General features: G+C 36.7%; 1 protein-coding gene across 1 annotated transcript in view; it reads left to right on the top strand.

Annotated features, from left to right (window-relative positions):
• ddx10 (DEAD (Asp-Glu-Ala-Asp) box polypeptide 10) overlaps positions 1 to 22,122 on the top strand; it is a 459,716-nt gene that overhangs the window by 308,212 nt on the left and 129,382 nt on the right. Inside the window, 1 exon segment of the mRNA XM_028799405.2 lies at positions 9,996 to 10,052. Within this exon segment, the coding sequence (XP_028655238.2) occupies positions 9,996 to 10,052 (57 nt within the window).

Genomic DNA, 22,122 nt, shown 5'->3' with positions numbered 1-22,122 from the left:
ACCTTCTAACATACTCATTTTTAATCCTGTCCATCCTCGTCACACCTAATGCAAATCTTAGCATCTTTAACTCTGCCAACTCCAGCTCTGTCTGCTGTTTTTTGATCAGTGCTACCATCTCCAACCCATATAACATAGCTGGTCTCACTACCATCTTGTAGACCTTCCCTTTCACTCTTGCTGATACCCGTCTGTCACAAATCACTCCTGACCCTCTCCTTCACCCATGCCACCCTGCCTGCACTCTCTTCTTCACCTCATTTCCAAACTCCCCATTACTCTGTAATGTTGATCCCAGGTATTTAAACTCAACCACCTTCGCCAACTCTACTCCCTGCATCCTCACCACACCACTGACCTCCCTCTCATTTACACGCATGTATTCTGTCTTCTTCTTACTGACCTTCATTCCTCTCTTCTCTAGAGCATATCTCCACCTCTCCAGGGTCTTCTCAACCTGCTCCCATCCTGTCTGTCTTCGGTCAATCAGTGTCATCAGCAATATCATAGTCCATGGAGACGCCTGTCTAATCTTGTCTGTCAACCTGTCCATCACCATTGCAAATAAGAAAGGACTCAAAGCCGATCCCTGATGTAATTCTACCTCCACCTTGAATGCATACGTCACTCCTACAGCAGACCTCACCACTGTCACACTTTACTCGTACATATCCCTATACACTTTACATACTTCTCTCGCCAATCCAAATTTCCCTCATACAATACCACAAATCCTCTCCAGGCACCCTGTCATATGCTTTCTCCAGATCCACAAAGATGCAATGCAGCTCCTTCTGGTCTTCTCTATACTTCTCCATCAACACAATCAGAGCAAACATTGCATCTGTGGTGCTCTTTCTTGGCATGAAACCATACTGCTGCTCGCTAATCATCACCTCCCTTCTTAATGTAGCTTCCACTACTCTTTCCCATAACTTAATGTTGTGGCTCATCAATTTTATCCCCCTGTAGTTATTACAGCTCTGTACATTTCCCTTATTCTTAAAAATCGGTACCAGTATACTACTTCTCCACTCCTCAGGGATCCTCTCACTTTCCAAGACTGCATTAAACAATCTGGTTAAAAACTCCACTGCCATCTCTCATAAACACCTTCATGCTTCCACAGGTATGTCATCTGGACCAACGGCCTTTCTATTCTTCGTCTCTTCATTCATCAGCCTCTCAAAGTACTTTTTCTATCTGCTCAAAACACTCTCCTCGCTTGTGAATATGTTTCCATCTTTATCCTTTATCACCCTAGCCTGCTGCACATCTTTCCCAGCTTAGTCCTTCTGTCTAGACAATCGGTACATGTCCTTTTCTCCCTCATTATTGCCCAGCCTCTCATATAGCTCATCATACACCTTTTCTTTAGCCTTCACCGCTTCTCTCTTCACCTTACACCTTATCTCTTCTCTCTTGTCTACTTTCTGCATCTCTCGGACTATCCCACTTGGTCTTCGCTCTTCCTCTGTATACTCTCTTGTACTTCCCCATTCTTGCTGTCACCCTTACTACTTCAGCCGTAGTTGCCCAGCTGTCTGGTAACTCTTCACTGCCACCCAGTGCCTGTCTTACCTCCTTCCAAAACTCAACCTTGCAGTCTTCCTTTTTCAACTTCCACTATTTGATCCTTGGCTCTGCCCCAACTCTCCTCCTCTTCTTGATCTCCAACATCATCCTACAGACCACTATCCTGTGCTGTCTAACAACACTTTCACCTGCCATTACTTTGCAATCTCCTTCAGATTGACTCTTCTGCATAGGATATAATCTACCTGTGTGCATCTTTCTCCACTCTTGTATGTCACCCTACATTCCTCACTCTTCTTAAAATACGTATTCATCACAGCCATGCCTATCCTTTTTGCAAAATCCACTATCATCTGACCTTCTTTATTCCTCTCCTTGACACCATACCTACCCATCACATCCTTGTTTCCTCTGTTCCCTTCACCAACATGTCCATTGAAATCCACTCCAATCACCACTTTCTGTCCCTTGGTACACTGTCCATTACTTCATCCAACTCATTCCAGAAATCTTCTTTCTCATCCATCTCACACCCAACTTGCAGGGCATATGCACCAACAACATTCATAATCACACCTTCAGTTTTCAGCATTATAATCATTGCTCTATCTGACACTCTTGACATGCTGTTCCTTCAGAATAACCACTACCCCATTTCCCCTCCCATCCACACCATGATAAAACAATTTGAACCCACCTCCAATCCAGCTGGCTTTACTTAGCTTCCATTTAGTCTCTTGCACACACAATATTTCAACCTTCCTACTCTCCATCACATCAGCTAACTCTCTCCCCTTACCAGTCATACTGCCAATATTCAAAGTCCTTACCCTCAATTCCAGTCTTGTTACCTTCCTCCTTTCCTCCTGCCTCCGGACATGCCTTTCCCTACTTCTCCTTCTTCAGTCAATTGTAGCTCAGTTTCTTCCAGCACCCTGTTGGCTAACATTACTGGTGGCCGCCATTGTTAATCCGATATGGAAATCTATATTGTTGTCCGCATATTGATCTGGAAAAATTTTACACCAGATACCCTACCTGACATAACCCTCCCCATATATCCAGACTTGGGACTGACATGAAGAAACACACTGGTTAGTGCATCCCCTGTGGCTGGGTTAGCTCACAATATCTTGACAGGGTAAAATCAAAGTGTTCATAACCTAGGCTAGATCAATGCCGTGCGTGTAGATTAATGTCCATGAGTGTGATGGAATTATTTGATGATCTGATATAGACCATTTATTGCGTGTGCTGTTACCTGCCATCTACTCTGGTGTACAGCAACAAGGCAAGAATAAGACACATATGAAAGATCATAGTGGCATCAGGTGTAAGAGCAGATTCTAAATAGAAAAAGTTGGTTAGAAATAGTCATTATGGTTTTCATGAATTTTATCTAAATAGATCACTCATAGTCATTTAAATATACTGAATATCTCTTCTTGCAGCCTTAATGAGTAGGTTGTATTCTCAGTCTTTATTGAAATCCTGAGATCAGCATATCTTATTTTATATTGAGAGATTAACTACTACAGTGATTGAGAGTCCTTCTCTTTCAATAACTTTAAACAGAAATAAGAAGTTCTACATTTTGTGATCACATTGTATGATCCAGAATAATGAGATAAAAATATTACATAAGCCAAACAGAAGAAAGCTTATTCATTAATTCATAAATGAATTAGAACTAAGATTTTTTTGTATAATTTCCTAACTTAGCTCATTGCAATGGCTTCAAGATAAGAACTGTAGTAAGGAGTGTGCCCTTCCAGGGTTGGTTTCTGCTTCGCACCCAGTGCTGCTGAGATTGACTTTGCTTCCTGGAAAATTGGGTTACACAGGTTTGAGAATGTTATTCTATGTTTCTGATTCTAGCTATAGTCCTTCATGACAAAATTCTGATTTAACTATTTGATGAAAGTGAACAGGCAGAGAATTTTTACAGCAGTCATTTCTATCAATCCTGCATTTGTTCAATGAAGAAAACAAGCAAATCTGAAATTATTAGTCTGTACCACTTGTTCTGGGGATATTGTGGCTGTTGGTCTGTACTTGAGCTCTGTCTGTAATGTTGGCAGTAGTGTGTTTTGTCTGCAAGTATTCATGACTATTAACGTATAGAAGTCTTTTTTTTTGGCTTCTCTTGGTTTACTTGCGTTTGAGCCCTTAGTCACTTTATTGTTAATTGGTATTAGAGGAAAAAAATCAAGTGGAAACTACAGCGTTGCTGACAGTGTAACAGCTATCTTTTTATCATTGGCACATGTATGTTGGTGTTATTTATAAAGTAACACCTTTAATTTAAAAGAAAAAAGAAATAACTAAAAATAGTTGCGAACTAAGAGGTACAAATGCACATGATTTACCATAACATTTTGTTGATTTTTCTCAGAAAAGTAAATGTATATTCAATGATAAGAATTTATGATGCAGAAAAATGAGAACAAGAACAGTGAATTTAAATGATATGTTCCATAAACAACGTAAATTGGTTTCCAGTGAAGAGATTGGCAAGAAAGAAAACCATTAACCTGAAGATGTCTTATACTATGGAATAATCTGTGAACTGAAAGATAAGCTTTTATTCAAACTCTTTGAGTTAACAGTGTTACATTGCTGTTTGCATAACTTGCAATGATTGATAATATAAACGGATGAAGAATAGTAGCTATTACTTATCAAATGTTTTACTTCATTTAATAAATCTATTGGAGAAGTGTTACTGCACCTTACTGAAAACATCATGTCTCCAGCATACGAGTTAATGGGATATTATTTCTCATGATTATATACAGTGAGAAATTTGTATTGGTTCTTACACTGACACTTGCAGAACATATTTTCAGGTTCACTTAATCCAGTTCCGAGTGATCAGATGAGCAGCGACCCCCTTTATTGTATTGTTAGAAAAGAATGATGGGGTACCATCAATAGACCTTAGACCATAGTAAGTACAATGTTAGAAGCAGACAGAACTTCATCTGTGATCCAATCATAGCAATAGAATGTTATTTACTTTTGTTTTAAAAATGTAAATATAAAACGTACAATTATGGTATTTCTTATTGTGTTAGGAATGAATCATTAATGGCCAAGTTAAGAGTCCTTCTGAATCCTGGGTTATAGGTTTTTGTTGCGAACCTACAGTTTTTTCTTAGGTTTTAAATAGGAAAAAGTTGCAAATAAAGTTTAAAATAAAAAATGCCTTAATGGAAATCATGATGGTCACATACCAAGCAGGATTGACCAGATTTTAGAGTGCTTTTTGTTGGAGCTGTCATGATGCCATATTTTCCTTTCTTTACCCTTGCTCTGTTTATATTTATTTTCACACCTGCAGAGGAATCTGCATAGTTAAACAGCTGACTGCTGCCATTAGCCTTATATGAACTACTTTTTCATCATAGGCCAAATAAAAAAACACAGAAGTACCTGGAGAAAAAATCCATGCCAGCATAGAGAGAATTGTGCAAATTCCACAGAGTACCAGACAGGAACTGGGCTGTGTTTGAAGCCAAGCTCAGACCCTCAAGACAAAAGCAGTAGCCAGCGCCACATCATTTTGATAGCAGCCGATAATCAAGAAAGTCTAGTTGGAATATATCTAACAATTTTTAGGAGAAAATGAATAAAGCAAATATCACAGTTGGAATATAAATGTCAAAGAATGGTTATACACAACTGTCTGGGTGTGTTATTCCAATAATTCAATCGCCATTAGCATGTTAAGTCTTTCTCCATTTACATATTTTGATTGTTTCACACATGGTTGGTTTTTCCAGCTGTTACCCTGGATAAAATGCTTCATATTAATGTAAAATTAATATTTTATATTCAGTAGGGCACATTTTATAAAATGAAAGCACAACAGTTGCTTTATCTCGTCAGTCATGCCATTGCTAAATATCTTCTGCTTATCTTTTTTTAATCTTTAAATTTAATGGTTGCTTTTTAACCATACCTGTTTCAACATATGTTAAATATCACCTGTTTTTCAGTCAAATGAATTTTGCTTGTCTGGAAAATTTAAATGTAAAAAATGACCATATAATTTGTCACGCGTCTGGCTAGAGTATTTTACTGTGTGAGAGCTACCTAGTAACACAGTTACTTAGTATTAAACGTTTGGGTTCTTATTTGTGTGGCCTGATTTTTAGACCAGTTTGCCTTTTGAAACTCTACAATTCCCTCTACAACATAGCTTCACAAACCACTGGAACAGAAACCAGTGACAATAAAAATTTTAAGTAATTTCATTGTCCATACAGTATACATAACAAATATTAATTTCATTTTTATTAAAATATGAATTAAAAATTCATACTTGGTTCCAACTGTGCATAAACAGTCTTAAGTCTTGTTATAGTTTTCACTTACCTTTACTCTGTTTTGCAGCAATTCTGATTAACTTGCCTGTTTTTTTTCTTTCTTGTTTTTGGTAGAGGCAGTTCATAAGCAACTACTTGTTAAGAAGGCCTTTTCCTATCGTTTAAGTACTTTGAAGTGCATAATGTGATGCTGCTAACACTCATTATGGACATTCAAGTTATATGAAGACGTCCTCCATTACCAGAAATCCAAGAAACTAACATTGAAATGCTTATCTTTGTCATCCATTTTTTTTTCATATTTAACTATTAATATGTAAATAAGGAGGGTAGCCTTATTACAATACCATGCATTTCATTTTTCTCGATTCTATTATGTTTATTACTTTTTGTTCAGCCCTCCTGTATAAATTTTTAAAACATTTTCTATGTGAATTGTCTAGTGTTTCCAAACAGGAAAGCACTTCTGCACAATATCTATTGAAATGAATGGCATTTTTTTTCCCTTTTATGTATAAGCTTACTTAACGAGGAGAGAAACTTTCTGATGTCTAATGTTCCTGACATTATTCTTCTCAGAGATGATTCTTTAAAGTTTATTCCAACTGGATAAAGCAAGGCCTCCAAGTGATGTAGAAGGCAAGGCTATTTTTCCCAGTAGATTGCCATCTACAGTGCACTTGTACAAAATTTAAAATTTAGTTAGATGTCCCAGATGTAGAATCAAAATTATAATAAAAAGGAAGGATATCAGTAAATAATAATGGGCTAACTTTCTAAGAACTTCATGGTTTGGTACCAGCCTGATAGCATTCCTGCCATGATGGTTTTAGTGTCTTAGTATGTAACATAGACATCAAACAAATACATTTTACATACAAGGCAGCAGTAGCAGATCTGTGTCAACAGCAGGTAGTTCCTTATGTGGCTGTAATGATACCTAGCTGCAGATATCCCACTGGAATTGTGCTTTGTGCACCGAGGCTTTGGCTGTTCGTAATGTAGGTTAGCAGATCTAAGCATTAAATTAACACTTAAGTTTTCATCTAGTCCTAGTAGGATCATATATGAACTTATTTAGCACTGGTGGGTTTACTTTGTATAGCACAATTTTATTGCTTTTATTCTTATCTTGAATAACTTTGTAGCATTATCAAACTGATAGCTACAATTAAGGCTGTAAAGTTTTTGCAACTGCACATTTTTTGTCTGTGTTTTACTTACATACATAAGATCAGGTCTGTATATCATCCATCCAGACATAACATTTGTTATAGCTTACCAGCTGGCACAATTCCTGCAAAAATACAGTTACACCTGTTGACTCATACTATATATATCATAGCCTCATCCATTTGGTTTGCAAAACATTTTCCCCCACATACAAAAGTTACTTAATTGCTGGACACTGTAGAACTTGAGAAACATTGTCTTAATAAATCACAATAGCCATGAACAGCATGTTTGTTTAAGTACAGTGCCAATTAGAACATGTTGTAGTAAATCTGATTCTAGATATGCCAATTTAGTAGTTCGAGGTATGGTGCATAATATAGCCATCCATTAGGATGCTAAATTAGTCCTATTCAGGCTGCCTGGAAACACTGAAACATCCTGACAGCATCAGGCTCAAGGCAATTACTACATGTATCTAGTTTACTGATCCAAATGTATCTAATATATCTTTGAGATGTCAGATAGAGACCAGAATACCAAAGGAGCACCTGCGGAACACATGCATTGACCAGACAGAAATTCAAACCAGCACATCCAGTTACTATGTCACTGCTTTACCGTGTATTGGGTACATGACTAGCAAGAGAACATTTGGAAAGGCAAAAAGTAAACTTTGGGTCTGAGGGCCACTTTCTTATTTTATTGCTGGCTTGTTGTTGGTTTTATATGGACCTTGTTTATAAATCCACAATATTTCTTGCTCAAATCAAGCCATCTTGTTTTAGAGTAGCAGTACTGTACACTTATCTTCATTTTTTTAAATTCATGAATCGGTGCAGTATAAAACCATAACAATCAATAATGACATTTAATTTTTGCATTGTTGTCTGTATAATGAAATAATTTATTATTATAGTGTTTTTTATATAAAATTAGACAGATAAGATAGTCAGATAAATAATAATTTGAATCCAACTTTAGTTACATATAACTGAACAATAAGTAATGGAATATAAAAAATATAGAAAAATGTCACCCCGAATCCATAACACAAACATTTATAAGTTATATAAAAGAAGCATATTTTGCCTTCAAACATACTGTTACTATTAATGTTAGAGTGTCAAGGTTTAACATTGCTTTAATAATCTAACAGTTAATGGTTTGTACTGTGTAAACCAAGAAAAAGTAAAATTTTACAATTTTGGCAGTTACTTTTAGAAGAAAATATTAAAAAATACAACATTTGAGTACTTTGCTTATTTAGAGAATATTTGAAATTGTTAATGCATTTAAGTTAACTAAGTTGAGAATTAGATGCAAAATGTTGCTTGTTGATGCTTCTAATACAGTAGTCTACTTAAATTTGGAAAACATTACTTATTTTTGTGGAATGTTAGTCATAAGGATGATTTATAAGAGCATTCTTTTTATACTTACCTTACATACTTACCTTTAATCCATTTCCTCAACACTCAACACAACACTAAAATAAACCTTAACATGATGTAAACAGTAGTAGCAATGTGCTGGATTAAAATGAATAAATAACTTCAGGGACACGTGACTAACAATATAAAAGAAAATACTTGTAAATGACTATACAGATATGTTGGAGGTTATTAGGCATTTAAAATATCCCATCATGCCTAAAATGTCTAAAAATCCTAGGTAGACCCAGGCATTCACTATATCAAGAAAGTAACTTAAGTTACTTTTAAGAAGTAACTGGCGCTGTAATGGTCCAGACTGATCAACTTGCACATGCTTCATAAATAAAGAACCCAGGATCATTTTTGCAGCTGGCAATCTAAACTGTAGACAGGAATTTTCATCAAGAGTTTGTCAAAGATTTTACTGGTAGGGATAGGTTTGTGAAGTAGCAGTGTATGTATGCCTAATTAGACATAAGAAAACTAGTGTGGGTAAAGCAGTAGGAAAACACAAACAGCAGTTCAACAAGCAGTAAGGAAAAAGTCATCTAGTCAGTTGAGAAATATTTCACCTTATTTTTATAGGTGGAGAATGCATGTGTGCTGCACAACAAAAGACACCTACGAGCCTGAATGCTTGCTTCCTACAGTAAAGGCTTCTCGGGACAGTGTTGATTGTGTTTTCTTGTCATGGTTTAGGCTCATTGATTACCTTTGCCTGCAAGGTTGTGTATTCATGTTCAATGTATGGTTAAACATGTCTATCCTGATGATATTAGTATATTACAGATTATCTGTGTGCTCACAATGTTCAGCTGATAGTATGAAGAGCATAACTGCCACGTAAATCATAAAACATGGTCAGTCCAGTCAGTAGGTTTAATTCTAATTGAGTATTTATGAAAGGTTCTGAAGCAACATCCTTGCATCATCCACCAATATTCAAATTTCCAAATTATGGGATTTGTTTTGGAAAAACTGGATGCAATGCAGGTTCAGAAACTTGTAGAATCTATGCCAAAACGCAAAGAAGCCATTATAGCAACTTTAAAGGTACCATCATTATAGTAGGTAGCAAAGTATCATCTAAACACTGCAAAAATCAAAATCCATGGGGCAAATTATGTTAAAGAGGTAAAGGAAGTGGAACAGACAAGTCCACGTCAGATTAAAAGAGGCAGCATCACAGGCTGTTTTGCTTGCAATGGAAAGAAGTTTTGATTGTATCAATCTTCTTCTTAATGTTCTTCTGTTACAAAGTCTTGTAAACATATGCTTTAGTAGAATTTATAACCTGAACTCTTATGAATCTCTGAATTTTTTTTTTGTTTTCTGAAATATTCATAATTACAATGGACTGTTCAGATTTACTTGTACCTGTTGTTTAGGTTATTGAGCTAACCAGCTTTTTTGCAAATGTAAAGAGTTTAATGGTGATAACATTAATATTATTTAAAGTTACAGAATTTTGTAGACTATAAGAACAGCAACACTAATATTTTTCTTTCTTTTGGAACAGGAAAAAAGACTAAAGGAAAGAGCAGCCAAGAGAGAAGCCAAACAGCAACAAAAAAAAGTAAGCTTTCTTTCTTTCTTTCTTTCTTTCTTTCTTTCTTTCTTTCTTTCTTTCTTTCTTTCTTTCTTTCTTTCTTTCTTTCTTTCTTTCTTTCTTTCTTTCTTTCTTTCTTAGTGTTGTTGGGTTAGAGAGACAAGGCATTGTGCCTACAAAATCATAGATGTCACCTGACTTGATTTTCACCAAACCCTTATATTTAACCCGGCAACTGATACATAAATATGGCAATGATGCATAGCCATTCTGGGATAAATCTGGCTGCACCTGGCCACCAAACACTTGTCGATAAACTCCATCTCCTCAGACCTGAAATCTCTTTTTCATGCAGGGATTCAATAATAGAATTCTTTTGTAAATAAGCATTCAAATATATTATTCATTCTTTGGCCTGTTTGTCTCTGAACTGTTTGTTTAGGGTGACTCCTTGATGAAGCTCCCAACAATACACTGTAGCTCTAAAATTTTCTAGCAAACAAAGTCCCATCTACCACATTTAGGTTTCAGTCCTTAAATTGCTATTAAATATAGTGATTTTGTGAATTAAGTAATTATAGCTAGGCTAGTACATTACATCCTGGTGAATGAAAATCTTCAAATCTTCTGGTTTAAATGAATTTGACTGGCACCAAGAGGGCAATGTATTTTCTTGCCAGAATATCTAATGGATGTAAAATAATGAGGCTGCACAAAGTAATGGCATCTATAGCCAATCACTGTGAAAAGGGGTGCCATCATTACTGAGTAAAAAGAATTCAAGGTCTTTTTACTTAACCTGGTTTTTTGCACGTATTTAATTAAGTGGTTAAAGCAGTCAGTTGAAAAGGAAAAAATGTGAATATGTTTTATTTTACAGTTGTTTGGAGTGTAACTAAACAGCTTTCTGAACTGTGATTATTGGTTCTGAGTTGTAGTATACATTATATAGTTAAACAGACAACTTTACTTGTAATTGAATACATACACTTTGTGATTGAACACAATGTATATGGTTTGGTTTTCATTTAATTAATTTTTTCAATGAAAAGAAATTTAGAGTAAACATTGATTCTGTAATTGTAAAATACTGTAATTGTAGATGACTAGTGTGTATGATTATTTGCGGTTGCAGAAAACGCTCAAAAAATTTAATCCAAGTAATTAAGTTTAATACACTGTATGTAGTAGATTGTGTATATTTAGTTTTTTATTGTGAAAGTGTAGTGAACACGACTTTTCAGAATATCATTAACCCATGTAACACCTATTACTGAAGGTAATCTTTGTAAACACAAGGTGAGTTTAATTATGTAGAGCTGTGGTGCCATAATTAATCATAATACCAAATCATTAGAAGTACTTTCCTTCCAGAATTTCACAGCATACACAGAAACATTCTGCACATTTAAAATTGCTTATTTTTTTGGAAAGACTATATGACAACAGATATCTTAGAAATAATTTATAGACTGCTAATTGATTTTTAATTTGCCTTTTTCTCATTTTAGTCACCTTCCCACCCAAACACATGCTCATATAAATAAATTTTTATGCATATTGAAAACATAACACATTTAGCAAAGACTTTACAGACCCACTTATCTTTGTGGTTAACTGATAGCCACATTTCTCATTCATTCCAATTCCTCCACCTCGAATTGTTGATAACTACATAGCTCATTATTTTGTGTGGAAAATGTTTGTCATGGATTCCATCTTGATTATACATCTCCTAACTTTTCACCAGGGTCACTGAGTATATAATTAATTGAAATTACAGGCAGTCCCCGGGTTATGTACAAGATAGGGACTGTAGGTTTGCACTTAAGTTGAATTTGTATGTAAGTCGGAACAGGTACATTATTTTAATAAATGCTATTGTTGACCGACTGTAACCAAGTGCTCTGCCAATGAATGATGGAGTTTCACCTCTCTCTGACCTTTTTATTATTTCTACTTTATTTTCAATGGTGATGGTTTTTCTCTTCTTTACTGTATCACCAGCACTTGCATCAGATTTGTGTTTCAGAGACATTCTTGAAGGGTGAAGACAAAAGGTTAAGATGAGCTCTTCTGCACAGCACTGTACAGCTATCACAGCAGGCAGGCATCCCTCGTCAGCATCTCTGGTGTACTAACAAGAGACAGCTTCCTGCTATGTACGTAACAGTACAAGCAGGCTTGCTATTGAGAATGAATGGGAGTAGCAAAGGGCGGTTCACCACCCACCCACCACACAGTCACCTCCACTACAGTATGCGTCCGCCCACTGAGAACGAACACGGTGCAGCCAAAGGCGTGTAGTGAATCGCCCACCACCGCCCCTATTCAACAGGCAGCCACCCGAAGCACACTACAATGCTACCCCCCCGCCGCCCCGTTCAGCCAGAACCGGGTCACCGCTTGCAGCATTACCAGCCGCCCACCGGAAACGATTCGGGGAGAGCCGTGTGTAGTCAATACTATCCACTTGCAGAGCCACAGCACCATACGTCACCGCAGTTTCAGACCCGCAGTTGTAGACCCGTGCTCGAAAATGCTGCGCTCGTGCTAAAAACCAAGACTTGTGTTCGATAAATGGAGGTGTTGTTTTCGGCTTGCCTAGAAATGGTAACGTCACTTCCGGGTCTAAAACTGCGGGTCTACAACTGCGGGTCTGAAACTGCGGTGACGTATGGTGCTGTGGCTCTGCAAGTGGATGCTTCTCTGTGTAGTGGGTGGGCAGTGAAACGCCCTACACCGCTCCATCCAGCCTGCGTCCAGTCAGGAGCAGTAGCTACGGCGGCATAGTGGGCAGACAGCGAACCGCCCCATTAAGCCTCCGTCCTGCACACAAGCGATAGCTGTAGCCCCAGTGACTATGGACCATGGGTCACCGCTCGCTTGCCGCCGGGAGCCGCCCGAGGGACACAGGGACACTACACTGTGCGAGCAGTGAAATCTCACCCCTCCAACCACTACTTGCAGCGTCCTCCGGCCAAAGATGACGGAGCGGCAGTTAATGAGGCGCATGCGTCACAGCTGCTGCCTCGTTCGTAAGTCGTAGGTCGAGTGTCTGTAACCTGAGGACTACCTGTATTCTAATCAATCAGCTTTATCAAAGCCTTTAAGAATTCTGAATAACTGTTAATTAGGTCCTCACATAGCCTTCCTGAAAGAGTGAAAGAGGTTCAATTCCTCAAGCTTGTCAAATGAGGACACTCCCTTGAGCCTTGGAATATCTTCAGCTGCTCACAGCTGTAGAGTGTCTAGTGCCTACAATAACTACTTGCAGTTATCCAAGCAAGTACTTAAAGCACCAATACATCTTTCAGAATCTAGTCTCATTTTTGGTATTACTACTGATGCCAAATGCTTTTAACTTCAGGATTAGTTTTCTCTTTTGACCCATCAAATGACTTTTGAAAGTCTAACAGTAAACAGTGTTATATGTTTTGCTTTTATTTACCGCCTTAGTTGCACAATGAAATAGTTTACCTGGATATTTGCCTTTTTAAACCTATGTATTAGAGTATTATTTTTTTCAAAATAGTCTTCTAGTTTATATCTTATTGTAGCTTCCATTATTTTATATAGGACAGAGGAGTCACTTTGTTGGTCTCTTATTGCTGGAAACTATTTTGTTTCCCCTTTCTTTTTTCTAGTCATTAACACATTTTCCATCTGAACTGATATCTGGAATAGATTTACTAATCATAAATATTGCTAAACTCATGTCAGGTGCTTGGGTTTTATTTTTTTAATGCATCAACCTCATTTGACTGACATATATTTTAAAATTCATAAAAATGGGACTAGAGCCGTTTTTGACCAAATTGGTGCCCCAGGCAAGAAAATCCGTTCAACCCCCCTCCACACCACCATACACAGACACACACACACACAATATGTTACTAACACAGGTTAATCATTTATTTAATTAAAAATAAACAAATATAAATAGAGTAATTTGTAAATTGTAGATGTACCAAAACTTATAAAACAATAAAATAACAAAATTGAAGCACCTTGCATGTAAATGACTTATTTAACAGACTCTACAAACTTCATATAGAAAAAGAAAGTACAACAAATAAATATTAGAAACATGTTGCTGGTAAATGTAGGGACTTAACATTGCAAATAAGTCTTTTTAAAATCAGAAATGCCTTGATTTTCTTGCAGCAAAATCATTTATGACATCATCATATGATATGTTCCTAGACAAATCTCTGTTAATGCTCATCATAGTAAGGCCACTGAGACGATCTTGTGACATTGTAGACCTCAAGTTATTTTTTGAGCGTCAGTTTTGAGAAGCTTCTTTCTGTAGAAGCTATAGTTATGAGAGAAGTGGCTGCAATTTTGAGGGCTGTCCACATATTTGGATTAGTGTCACCACCAGGGCCTTTTTTTTCAGCAGGTGGGTGGGGGGAGGGCCAACAGGCACCGTGCTTGTGTAGTCCTAAATGTGTCCCTGCATAATATCCTCCTGGAATGTGTGTATTGTTTAAAAATCCATGGTCGTGTAGTGGCCACAGTGTCCCTGTTGCAGTGCCGGTGCTCTTGCCTGCAAGACCTCCTCTCCTCAGGCTCACACTTTCACCTTAGTACATCCTGACCCAAGGAACAAGCCAAGCGGATTGCAGCAATGACAGGAGGAAGCTGCCTGGAGTCTACACTGCACCCAGGTCAGCCGTCACTCACCCTGCGGCACAGCGCTTGAAAAAGAGGAGGAGGAGGTGACTGGGACCCAGCTGTGTGCATATGGCGGGCTGTGCATCACATGGCAAGACCCAGGGGTCTGTTCCTGGCAGCAGCTAACTGCAAAAGTTGAAGCTGCTCTGCCTCACTGTCATGCGTGCAATGCACAGGTAGCGATGAGGTCATACGTCACACAAGATGCCTGGCACACTGCCTGCACTAGTGCATGCAACAACACACATAGATTGTGCTGTGCATCATGCAGACAGTGCAGGCACTGCTGAGGCACACACCATAAACATTTCTTTGTGCTTTGGTGCAGTCCGGACAAATTTTTCTAAACAAAATAAAAATAGGAATCTTTACAGAGGGCTGCAGTAATGGCCCTGAGCACTAGAGGGGGCCCTAGGCCCTTGCCTGGACAGCCTATGCGAGGAAACAGCCCTGAATGGGACTTATTTTAATATTTTGCCAAAGTATTTTTTTTTTTTGGTAAATTCCTCTTTGTAGCTACTGTTTTATGTTTATTTTTAACAGTTTTTCCTGTATTTAGAAGACATATGGATATTGTATGTCTTTTTTCAATCACTATTGTAATTTCCTACATTCTGTGCTGCTTTTTTATAAAATTTCTTTCAATCTGTATTGTTATTGTTAGTTTATTCAAAATATGTGACACAGCACAGCCAACTTTATTTGAAATCTTTGTCACCCCCATCACTTCCTCAGTGTTAGATTCTGTTCTTTCTGTGTGCTTCTTTCTGGCTTTGTAATATAAACCATTACTTTTTATTCTGCATTACCCTCCTTTAGAAGTAGTAGAAGCAGTAGGAGGAGTAATATTGCCACTGCATAAACTGGCATGTAGGGGGTAGCATTAGGTCATCTGCCCAAGCATGCAAGAGCAATGCTAGAGAAACATAGCGCTGGTAACAATGAGTAAAAAGGTCCATACTGGGTGCATTTGTGTCTATACATTGCTATGTACCACTAAGTTTGCTTTCAGACTGTAGCGTAAAAAGTGTCTCTTTTCTGATTTGTGGCTAATATTTTTTTTTATACTGTTCATAGTTATTGTGCAAGGGATCTAAATCTTGTATCCTAAATGTGGCCAAATAGACATCTGTGAACAAAGACTCCATACTAGCTACTTTGATGCTTAACATCATTTTCAGAGCAGGACCTGTGCTATTTATCAGCTCATAATGCCAAGGAAGAGAAATACAAAATGAAAAATTGCGTCTGTTGCTGTGAACGCAATTATCTCTGCTCTTACTATATAAATCAGTGAATGTGAGAGAAGAGCCAGGATAGGTGTATGAAGGAAAACAACAGATTGACAGTTTCATAATGTCTGTCTGCAGGACTTTCTCAGAAACATACACCCTTGAGGTGCACCATTTCTGTTAGAAAAATTATAGCGATTGAATGAGCAAACAAACAAGATGACTGTGTTTTTTTCACTTATGAAGGCTGAAGTGCTTTGTGTTGTGTTGATATGAACCGATTCAAGCATATGATTATAGGGGTTGTATTATACTCACAAAAGTCTGTGTCAGATACGCAGTAATACCACTTAGAATAGTGGTTGGAATCTGATTTTAAAATTGACATTAAAATTTAGCTGCAGTGCTATCATAGGCCTATTTTTTATGGCATATTTGTACTTGAACCACCAGCCTAACAGATATGTTACAGTGATGGCAATAGTAAAATTATAATTTTACATAAGGATCCCCATAAACTATAAATATATGAGTGTACTTTAGGTCCCTGCAATAAACTAATTAGACCAAAATAATCACAAAGTCATTAAGTGTAATAACCATCTGTAAATTTTTACCTATGATCCTTGATTAATGTGTCCATGCCAGCATATGCAGAGAGCATGAAATTACCATCCAGTCACATTGTCTTATCGTCAGTTTTTCAATAAAGAAACTGACTGTGGAGAACTTTTAGTGAGCCAGGAGAGAATATGAAGAGTGCCATCAATCATCACAGTAAACAATGGATGGTATTTGCTAAATACATTTCAAAGTGAGGTAGTTAAACTCACTAATCAGGGTACTGGAGAGTGAAGATAGATGTGTTACATGTTGATTAGCCCTGTACGCTGTATACCTGGGTAATGATTATACTTGGTATTAAATCAGTCTGTAGCAGTGCATTCAAAACCTAGAGTTGCTATCTTGTTGCACTATTAATCTTTTTTTTGCCACATCTGTGTCTGTTATGCTGCTCGGTTAGAAGATTACTATTATCATTCATTCATCCATTATCTTAACTCACTTATCTAGAACAGGGTTGCAGGGGGCAGCAACACCACCTGGACAGAACATCAGTCCATTGCGGAGTAAAAACACAAATACATTAGGGCCAATTTAAAAACTGTGTAACCTGGAGCACTCCAAAGTAGCCTCATCAAGTGCATCAAACCTCTGCTTGGTCATGTATCAAAGACTAGTCTCCTCAAACGTGTCTGAGTTTTTAATATTTCATTTACATAAAAACATCATTACAATCCCCTGCTGCTGAGTCTTTAAGTACTAATGATGAATACAGTATCTGAATCCATGCAGTAAATACCATCAATGGTAGGCTCCTAAAATGTGACCAAACTGAATTATTATTATTTATTTTGTAGCCTATTATTTTTTTCATCCAGAACCCCTTTTCGTTTCTCATGGTTTATGTCAGTCCCCTTGATTGTAACCTGTACAGTGAAATTCTTACTTGTTGTCACTCTCTGGTACCATGATACGTTCAAAAGGAAGAGTCTACAAATGACTGTGATGAATTGCAGTCAACATTTAAGCACATCTTCCACATTCACCTGCCTTATAAATGCAGGGCTTTGATTATATTTTGTAATCTGACAGACATGCAGTTTAGGTTCATTGGTAACTCTGTCTGTGTTGTAGGAATATATCCTGTCTTGTGCCAATGACCATTGTCATCTGAGGCCAGAACCGAAAGTGATGTCTGTCTTGGCGCCGGAACTGGAAGTGAGGTCTTTCTTGGTGCTTGTTTTTAAATCAGGCAGCTTTTCCCATATTTGGTCTGCAGAGATAACAAAATAAGGATTAGCACTCCCTGATGGCCTGGCAGGTAATTACCTCCGCTTTGTCCATTCAGCTCCCCCCTGATCGCACGTGTGTGACACCATGAATAGAACTGACTGGTTTTGAAAACAGATAGGTAAACATATGTAAGTAGATTATCAAATTAGTTACTACATTGAAAACAAATGCAGAAAAAAAAAACAGCAAATGTCACTGCCACTAAGGCTGTTGAAGTGCATTGTAGATCCTGAATGTCATCTGATTTGTTTAAATGTGTCGAGCTTTATTTATCATTGTTGACCTTTGGAAAAGAAACTGGCTTGTTTTTTCTTTCTAACGTCTCTCTTCCCTTCCTCCCTACTTCATTAAAATGCCAAATTCTAGTCATTCATCCTAATTCTGAAAGATGTCCTTTTACTGTATGTCTACAGCAATTCTAAAATATCCATGTTTTAAATTACATAGTATTTTGTGCCCTTTTCAGTTAATTATATTCTAAACTTTTTTTTTTTTTTATATTTCCTGTATAAATGCAAACCAATTTTTATGAGGAAAATTTAAAATTATTTTTTGCATGCTGCATTCATTGAATCATCTGCTTCTCATACAGTCTTATTGTAAGAGAGAGACTGGGTGCATGCAAGTTCTTTTATCTGAGGTGTTCACAAACACATTTAACCCAGCTTGGGTCAAAGCCAACCCCTGAAGTACTGGGCATGGGGCAGGAATTCTGACTTGCATAATTCTCAGTTCTTGCTGTGTTATGCCTAGTGCTCAGTTTAGTGTGAAGTACTGTCACCTTATGAAAAATGACATTTTAAAAACATATTAATTAACAGTACTAAATAAAGAAAAACAAACAATCATCTAAGCACTTGCTGTTCATAATTTTCTCATATCAGCTATCCAAAATTGTCCTACATTTTCTGGCTTATCATTTGAACATATTTACATGGATTAAATGAAGGAAATGCTTGGCTTATATCTTTTATTAAGAATCAGTTCTATTATAGTTTAATTGCTATACTTATGCAAACATATTGAGTGAAATTAAATTTGACAGTGACTATCAGTTTAGGAAAAATAAGGAAATAATGTCCAGATCTCATTTTCAGCTGTCAGGTGCTTGGCAGTACAGATTCAATACAATGACTTAGACCAATCAGTTTCTGTATAGAAAAAATGTGTATGTCGGAATGTCCATTGTTGCACAAAGCCATAAGACATGTCATGTTGCCAAATGAAAATAGAGAATCAAGTCTCTAGAAAAAAAGCAATTTCAAGCTTTTTTTTTTTTTTACTGTGAAAGCTGCCTTGCATACAGTGGCCTGAAGAATTAGTTGCATCCTGATAAAGTTAAACAAGAAAAGTTAGGAACTGTATTTTTTGCCTAAAACTGACTAAACAGCATGCTTATACAGGGCCTAGAAAAACTTTGCGCCCCTTGTACGTTTTCTCATTATGTTGTTGTACAACATTGAATCATAGTGGACTTAATTGGGCTTTTTTGACACTGAACAACATAAAAAGAGTGTTTAATACCGAAGTTATAGCAGATCTTTGCAAAGTGGCCTAAAATGAACTACAAAACACAAAACAATAGATTGCACATTTTATATGACAGACATACATCTTCATTGTTGCAGCAAATTGGTTTTAGAAGTCACATCATTAGTTCAACAGAGATCACCTGTCTTTAGTCAAGGAATTTCAAGTGATTGTAGTATAAATGCACCTGTATGTGGAAGGTACAACTTGGGGTGAGTCGGCATTGTAGCCTAACCCACCTAATTTGTACACATTTCAAAATGTGCTCTGTGCGTTAATTATGCAAAGGTTTTATGGTAACAGATCGAACAGTTGAGAGACTAATTAAAACAAGGTTGCACACACTTCCTTATGAAATCTAGGTTTAGCTTTAATAAATATAACAGATTAGTCTAGCATATGTTTTTTGTGATGCCTATTATTGGTGGACCTATCACTCAGCAAGTTTCTTTATTTGGTGTTTTCTTAGCTTTCCCTATAGACTCAGGTGGAGATTGCATTTAACACCATTAAAAAAATGAATATATGTTAGGTAGCAATGTTGTTTCTGGCTGCCACCATATCTCACCTTCACATGGCATGATGTGACAGGCATGTTTGAATAGTATAGTTCAAACTGCAAGTGGAAACAAAAAACTACAATATCATAAATGTGATTTTGGGATGCTTTATGTAATTTTCAGTGCCCTATGAAATGTTGTTTATAGTTTGTTTGTTTGTTTTTTTTGTCAAAATATATGCTTTTAGGCTGTTCTTTATTCATTCATGTTCCCAACATAGGATCACATGAAGGGTCTTAGTCCGTGCCATCTGTTGAAAGACAAGAATCAGACATCAGTTACAATATATTTTAGCCTTCTTAACATACCTAACATTCAGGTCTTGGACCTTCCGTGACTTTACTGACCACCATTGTATAAACAATGTTTATGCATTGATTACCTTTGATAACGTTATTATCAAGTATAAACATCCAGCAACGCTATTTTATGTAGCAGTTAGAAACTTTTTAAAAAGGAACGTATTTCATCTAGTTATAAAAACGATAGCCATAGTATTTTCAGACCTTCCCAACTAATTTCATGGTGCACATACCTAGATGATCTTAGGCAAAGGCAAAGGAACCCCTCAGTTAATATCCCTGACAAGAAATGGACTTCAATTCCTAACTTACACCATAGCTCAGTCCAACCTGAAATTGTGTGTCACACACATCCTTCTCAATTATAATTGAGTAAGGCCTTTCAAGCACAATATTCTAACTGCATATAGTCTCTTCACACACCATCCTTGCTATGTCATGTTTTCAGAAAATTTCACACTAAGACTATTTTGGGGGAAAATGTTTGCTTATTTGTCAGTGTCAGACTCACTATTACTCCTCATTCCTCAATAGCATTGTTTGTTGAACACACAGGTGGAATAAGATTATACAAGGATAAGTCTATTGTAATCTTATATACTGCACTAGTCTTACATCAGATTATATGACTTAAGTGATTAAGCCAGATAATAAATTAATCAGTTAATTAATTGACTGAAAGAATCTTAGCATTCTCTCCATAGCTTAATGGGAAAGGAAAAAGAAAGGTCTTATATATTTTTTTAAATCTAATTTTATATTGTGAGTAGTGCAGTCAGGTTGGCTCAGTATATCACCATAATTCTTAATTGTTTAGAAGGACCTTGTTGTTTGATTAAGTACCAGTCTGTAACAGGTGAAGCACAAACTCACTCTCATCTACACTGGGCCAAATTAAAGTCTTATGTCAGCCTAACAAGCCTATCTTTGTTATTTTTAAGCAACAGGTGTATCCATGGCCTAGTTGACACTGAAGGAAGTATTGTTTTATGGAAATTGGCAGGTGTTAATTTTAGTGGTTATATCAGGAAACGTGGGTGAACATCCACGCCTTTGTTCATATGTTTTAGTACAAAAGAAGCTCTTTTACAGGCAAAATTAATCTACAGTACTACTTATCCTAATTGTTACAATCCATGGTATTCTCCTAAAATTGTCTTCTTTTAGTAACATTATTATGGACTACTAACAGGTTAACATCTTCCTGTGTCTAATTATGTACAAATATATGAAGAATTCCTTGATGCATTCGACTGCCCAACTGACCACTAATTAATCCATGTCCTGTCACCTTTACTGATCTTAGAGGTTATGTTTCTGTTCTCCATTTTCTGCTTTTCAGATGTTCCTCAACATCCTCCCATGTCAATGCAGAGGTCACAAATTAGCTAGATAGATATAAAAGACACAGTGGTGCAAGAAAGTTTGTGAACCGTTTAGAATTTTCTCTGTTTCTGCATAATTATAACCTACTACATGATCAGATTTTTACGCAAATTCTAAAATTAGATACAGAGAGCCCACAACAGAAAACCATTATACTTATTTACTGTTACATGTCAAGAAAATTGTATTGGTTGGCTGAGGTCTTTAATAATACTGACTTTAAGGCAGCTATGTAACTGAGACTGCCTTAGGAAGCCAAGCAGTTTTGTTAAATCCATCTTATTAGAATCACTGAGGCTGGCTGACAAATGACTGACTGCAGTTCAAGTGGTGGTAAGTGTTGCCATTTTACAGAATAGACTTTATTGTGTGCATTGTAATCAAGCATAAAAACTTTTTGTCTCACAATCTTGAAAATGAATAAGATTCCTCAAGATGGTTGTCTTTTAAATATCATGATTTTCAATTACTGTATACCCTTTAAAACATACACCTTATATTGGGAGATAACCCCCAATTTTATCTAGTTACAAATAAAAAAAATACATAA

The sequence above is a fragment of the Erpetoichthys calabaricus genome, chromosome 4 (assembly GCF_900747795.2).
Source record: "Erpetoichthys calabaricus chromosome 4, fErpCal1.3, whole genome shotgun sequence".
In the NCBI taxonomy this organism is placed as follows: Eukaryota; Metazoa; Chordata; class Cladistia; order Polypteriformes; family Polypteridae; genus Erpetoichthys; species Erpetoichthys calabaricus.
Note: the sequence above shows the minus strand (reverse complement) of the source record. Positions and strands in the feature narration are given on the sequence as shown.